This window comes from Vollenhovia emeryi, unplaced genomic scaffold, assembly GCF_000949405.1.
Source record: "Vollenhovia emeryi isolate VEMERY1.0 unplaced genomic scaffold, V.emery_V1.0 DF941036.1, whole genome shotgun sequence".
Lineage (NCBI taxonomy): Eukaryota > Metazoa > Arthropoda > Insecta > Hymenoptera > Formicidae > Vollenhovia > Vollenhovia emeryi.
In genome coordinates, this window is record NW_011965330.1 from 1 (window position 1) to 6,295 (window position 6,295).

General features: G+C 27.6%; 1 protein-coding gene across 1 annotated transcript; it reads left to right on the forward strand.

Moving 5' to 3' along the window:
• Window positions 1–2,840: 2,840 nt before the first annotated feature.
• LOC105571203 (pheromone-binding protein Gp-9-like) lies at window positions 2,841–5,042 on the forward strand. Its single transcript, XM_012028674.1, has 5 exons — window positions 2,841–2,957; window positions 3,181–3,283; window positions 3,601–3,716; window positions 4,028–4,142; window positions 4,646–5,042. The coding sequence occupies exons 1-5, from the start codon at window positions 2,916–2,918 to the stop codon at window positions 4,777–4,779; spliced, it is 510 nt and encodes a 169-aa protein (XP_011884064.1). The 5' UTR covers window positions 2,841–2,915; the 3' UTR covers window positions 4,780–5,042.
• The last annotated feature ends 1,253 nt before the right edge of the window (window positions 5,043–6,295 follow it).

The following is a 6,295-nucleotide window of genomic DNA, read 5'->3' on the forward strand; positions in this document are numbered from 1 at the left end:
GGCATGCGACTCATTGTCAGTTCGTGTGGATATCAAAGTGACGATTTGATCGAGCTTTATAAACGGGAGTGTAAAATCGCGCGAAAAAACGTACTTTTCTTACACATTCGCGAGTGTTAATGGTGTCTCATGGGAGGAGAGGACAACCTGAGTGAAGGAGGAACCCCAGGAAGGCATCAGGTGCCGGCGGTGTAACAGAATCAACGTAGTTTTCGCTGCTGCGCATCATCGGTGAGTAAGAAGTTTTATTATTTCGAGGTAACGAATCTACATTTCGTAGATCGTAGATCGTAGAATGTAGATTGATATATTATGTAGATCCGTTACCTAAAAAAATGGATAGATTACAATATAATTTTATATTTTATTGATATATTTCGGATCCCCGAAAGCCAAGGGGGTAACCACTAGCTAAAATGATGTCCCACCGATTACAAGATTTCATTTGATTTCATACGATTTTATCTGATAACAAATAATTTCATCTAATCACAAATAATTTTCTTATATATTTAAAAATATATGACGTTGCTAAATCTCAAAGAGCTGTTAGATTTCCTCAAAACTTTCTCAAGTTGAGAAAATATTTATGTCAAATTTAATGTTTATTGTCTAACAAGTGAAGAAACTTAAAAATAAAGACAACAGGATTACGTGGGGATTTCGTAAAGATTTCATGATTTCGGAGACACTGTCCCATGATTACATTAAGTGCCCCCTTGCCGGAAGCAGTGATTTCGGCACGAGTACACGACATCGATTCGCGAAAATAATTAGAATAAGAAATTTAAAAAAGAAAAGGAAAAAAGAAAATCATTATCTACGTGTAAAGAACACTGCAATAGTAGGAATATTCGATTCAATTATTGAAAAAAAAAACCGTCGTTAACTCTTTGCCGAAATGACCGCTATCGGAAGCAATCCGAAAGATCTGGGATTTATTCCTTCCTACAACGGGGCCTTTGACTTCCAACGGGTTCTTAAAGTTTCTTTCACATTCGTTTAATTTTATGGAGCTCTACAAATCAGAGTATATTGAGTTCATCTTCCATGTTGACAATCGTTGAATCACATCGCAAAAATTACGCGAATAGGGCGAACGATTTATTCCATGTATTTGTCGAGCTAATTGTAACCTATCCATTTTTTATCAACATATTGACATGTGAAGTAAAATAATATGACATGAGATTCTAAATGTTTTGTCGAGAACGCTATAACATATCAAATTATTATTATACATTATTGGCATTTATTGATTTCTTATAATATCCAATTACAATATCACTCTCTATCATGCGAGAACGTTCTTTAATTCTGGATCTCACGTCATTTATTCGGTATATTTCGCGACACTTTCAAGATGCGTGTCGCATGAACAACATGCATAATCGTACGCATCTTCATACATCCGCGCTCGGTTTTCGCGTTTGAGTTTCGCGATCGGTTTTTAAAAACATTTCCGTAATATTAGTACTTGTTTAATTTCATCCATATTAGAAATGTCAATTTATCGCTGAATATAATTAAAATTAATATTACGCGAAGTAAAATGTTCTCTGTATATAATATAGATTTAAATTTTAAATTCCAAGATTGAATCACGAAGAGACGGTCAATACTCTCGAGTAAATAACGCAAGCAGAAATATATTTAATTAGTTTTCTGCAGTAAATTTTTGTGACTTAAAATTCTTTCCCAATTAACTTCTTGTAGTCGTGCATTTTTCTATACGATCGACACTCGCATATAATTCAACTCGTACGTAACGTCTGTCGGTGACGATAACAAACCGACTGTGGAAGGAGTTTTCTTCCTTTCTGATCTCTGGTCAAAATGACCAGACTGTATGGCCAGGAGCAACGAAAGGTAAGTCCAATCTGGCCCAACGAAAGAAGACTGAATACGTGGTCAATATTGGCTATTCTGATTGAGTATATAAGGTGCAGATGTACGAAATAATTTGATTTCTTTTTATTCGTAAAAATTCGGGTGGGTTATTCTTCTGAATATATTCTTGCATATATGCGAGATTGATAAGATATAAGGTGCAGATGTACGAAATAATTTGATTTCTTTTTATTCGTAAAAATTCGGGTGGGTTATTCTTCTGAATATATTCTTGCATATGTGCGAGATTGATAAGATCCCAATTCAATCTCAATCGCAAGCGTCCCAATCGGACCTCTTAAATATCACGTTTATCACACACACGTTACTTTTAATAAAATACTTTTAATAAAATATACTTTTGATGAAAAACTCTATAAAACACTATAACAAATTGTTGTTATACATATAAACGCATTGTGATGCTGCATTTATCAAGTTTGATAAGCGTGCTATACATGTCGAATCAAAACAACATTTTTATTCATCTAGTAATTTAGTTATGTGCATATTTAAGTCACGCAGTGTGCATATCTAAAATTGTTTTTCTAGCATATACTATTAATAATTTCTAATATAATATGACTCTGGAAAAAAGCGAAGTGTCTTTTAGTATAATGTAATATAACAATATGAAAATTTCTTAAAGCGTTTTTCACTATCAATCTGCGAAAAACTCTATGAAAACTGATACCATGTTTTACATGAAGAATTTACAGGAAAATTATTTAGTATTTGACGATTTAGTACTCTACCGTGTCTCTTTGAACTTTGTGATCTTATTATCTTTAATCAAATAAACAATTTGCTTAGGTATATGTAAAGTGATATAAATACGATATGATAAATTGACTACGATAAACAATAAAATCTGAGAATTGCGATTTTTGAACGCTGTGTCCGATTTGATTGCATATCTTTGACCTATGCACTTTATATTTGGAATTAGTATAAATACGACATCTTCCGATAGCCGACTACAGATTCCACAAAATAACATTTACTCGCAAAGAACATTACGCAGAATGAAAGTCTTCGAGTTTTGCATCTGCGCTTTAGCGTGTATTGTAAGTCATTTTCTCTATTAAAAATTAATCAAAATATAATTAACAAATACAAAATTCTATTTATAATTTATAGATCAGTTTTTATTTCAGTAATGAACAATAAATACATTATATGACCATACCATGAGTTTTCTAATAATATTGTATTGTATAATAACTGAAAATAAATTTAATTAAATATAATATATGGTAAATAAAATTATAAAATATATGCTTTTTATAGTCTCTTACTTCCTCTATGACTCTAATGCATAGTCTAGGAGAACAGCCTAATAGTGGAATGCAATTTGTAAATTCCTGTGCTATTGAAGCTGGTTTGAACTATGGTAAACAATAAGTATTCAAAATATATTTTATTCATTTGTTTTACATAAATTCTAGATCAATATTTATTAGAATATTTAAATAAATGTTATACTTTTATGCTAGAACTTTGACATTTTCTAAATGGATATTATATAAAAATTAAGTTTACAGAAGAGAAATTTACAGATAATATAAAAAATAAAATGTGATTTTATTTTATTTGTTAGTAAATTTGTTAGAAAAGCAATTAATTTTGTAAACGCTTCCTTTTAAATAACTAAAATATGTGTCATAAGAAAATAAATATTCATTTTTAATATTGCGATTTACTTTCTAGAGGATGGTTATGACATAAGAGATATAATAGATGATGATATCGAAAAATCTGAATTGCAAGAAAAAACACAAAAGCATGGTTGTGTCATGGAGTGCCTTCTAAGAAAATTGAATTGGGTAAGATTTTAAAAGATAATTCTAAAGTAATATGTTAGTGTGTTTACAATATCTGATGTAGAATGCGGGAATAGTAAAACATTGCAAATTATATAATAGATTACAAAATTGAAACAGATTTTTTTATTGTAAACACTTATTAATAAATGTGATAATTTAACTTCAATGAGATATATTTCAAATTAATATCTTCAAGTAGAATAATATGTCTTTTAGATAAGTGAGAAATCTATTTATATGTATACATATAATCTAGTATGTAAATTTTATGAAAGATAGATAACGTTCATTATTTGTTTTATCAATATCAGATGGAAGGATCAGAACTTAAGGAAGAGAAATTTTACGCAGATATGGACAAAATATTTGCTAATCATCCCTTAAAAATCCAAATCGATGAATTTATACGTGATTGTGCTACAAAGGGTAAACTACTATTATTATTATAAATATAAAAATATAAAAATTAATTTAAAGTTAATAAGCATGTTTATATGCGATAAATAATTTTATATCTCTATAGCTGAAGAAATCCTACTTATTATTTTTTTAATTCAAATAATTGTGAGAGAGAGATATGTATATGTATATAAAATCGTATATTTTGTTTTATAATAATTATATAAATTAATATATATTTATATTATTTATTAATATAAAATTATATTGCAAATAATATATGCATAAGATATTGTTTGTATACAAGTAAAAATAATGAATTTATACATATAATTTTATATGTATAGATGAATGTATCTATACATATATAGAGAAAAAGTATCAGATAAATATTATATATAAAATTATTATGCATATATGTATACATGTAATGCATATACATATACTTATATGACCTATTGCATATTTTTAAATATTTTTTTTATTTTAATGTAAGACTTAACATAATGCATTTGCATCACAAATTTTAGTGAAAAACACTCCGCAAGAAGAATGTAAGAGAGGTGTTGTAGCAATGAAGTGTGGGGTAAAAGGTGCGCACAGATTATTTCCTATTGCAGGGCTAAATGAAGATGGAGAGAGTGAAGAAGATGGAAATAATTAAGTATCTAAAAAGAGGGAAATAATTAAACATCTATACATTATATAAACAATAATTAATAATTATTTTGTATGAACTAATACAATTGAAATAAGAAAATAAATAGTCTTTTATCTCAATGTATCGGCAATTTAATAAATTAAGTACACTGTAAATAGAAATTAAAAAATCTAAAAAATAATTTTATACTCTTGCTTACTTTTAGACATCAATGTCGAATATAATAAAAGGACAGTGTATAATTTATACATTTGTATTCTCGTAATAATCTTAATAAAACAAATTATTGCACTTAATTGTACATATCATTGTTAATAGTGTATGAACTACTTCGTAAAAAGAAGTGTTTTCGCTTACAAAACATTATAACATTTCTCAATTTTATAATGCAACGCATTACATAATTAAGCTTCTATGTATATAAATCACGATGCAGTTTTCAGAATAGCAAATAAGTTTTTCGTTAACTGTATAAATATTTAAAATTTAATATTATTATTTTATTATCATTTATATTATTATATTATTAATACGTTACCATTACTTTAACAATTATACAATTAAGTTTATAATTAAGTATCAAATACAAAATCAAATGTTAAAATTAAATAATTTTAACATTAATTTCATTGTTATATCTTTACTAATGCACATTGGAAAATTACATTTGAGTAGATATTATTATGGCAAGTTATCTCTATTCATTAATGTTACGTAATTAATATTTATTACGAGCTATGATCTTGTTTCTTTAACCTATGCTTTTTATATTTTGGAATGAGAGTATATATACGCAGTTGTAGTTATCTTGAATATAATTGCACTCATAGCAGTAAAGATATAAACTACACAAAATGAAAGGTCTCGTGCTGTGCGCTTGTGTTTTAATATTTGCTGTAAGTACTCTTTTAATAAACTACTTAAATGATTTTAATAAACTACAACAATTATTTAAAATAATACACATTAAAGAATAGAAATAAAAAATACACATTGCATACAATTAATAAATAAAATAAAAAGATGAAAATATTTTATAAGTTTCAGTTGTCTAGTTCAAATGAACTAAAACAAGAAATCAAAACTGCAGCAGAAACCCTTTCAAATGATGTTGATACTTGCCTAACTGAAAATAATTTACTTATGAGTAAGTTGTAATTATACATATCGTTGCTGTTTTATTGTACTGTTACTCGTTGTTTCCTTAATTAATTTCAAATTTTGTTTTGCTTGACTTTACTGAGTGTTTTTCCTTGGAATTTTTTAATACTTAATTTAAAGAGACATCTTTGCAAATGCACATATCTACTTGCATTTATTGATTTTATTTCTTAGATGAGTTCTACGAAGAGGAAGAGATAATGACTAATTTACATACAGAACCTGAAAATCAGGAAAGAACAAGAAAACATGGATGCGTGATAGCGTGTATCTTGAAAAGACAGAATTTAGTAAGTGTGCACATACTCGTATATATTTTATATACATATATATACATGTACAATACTATACACCAGGG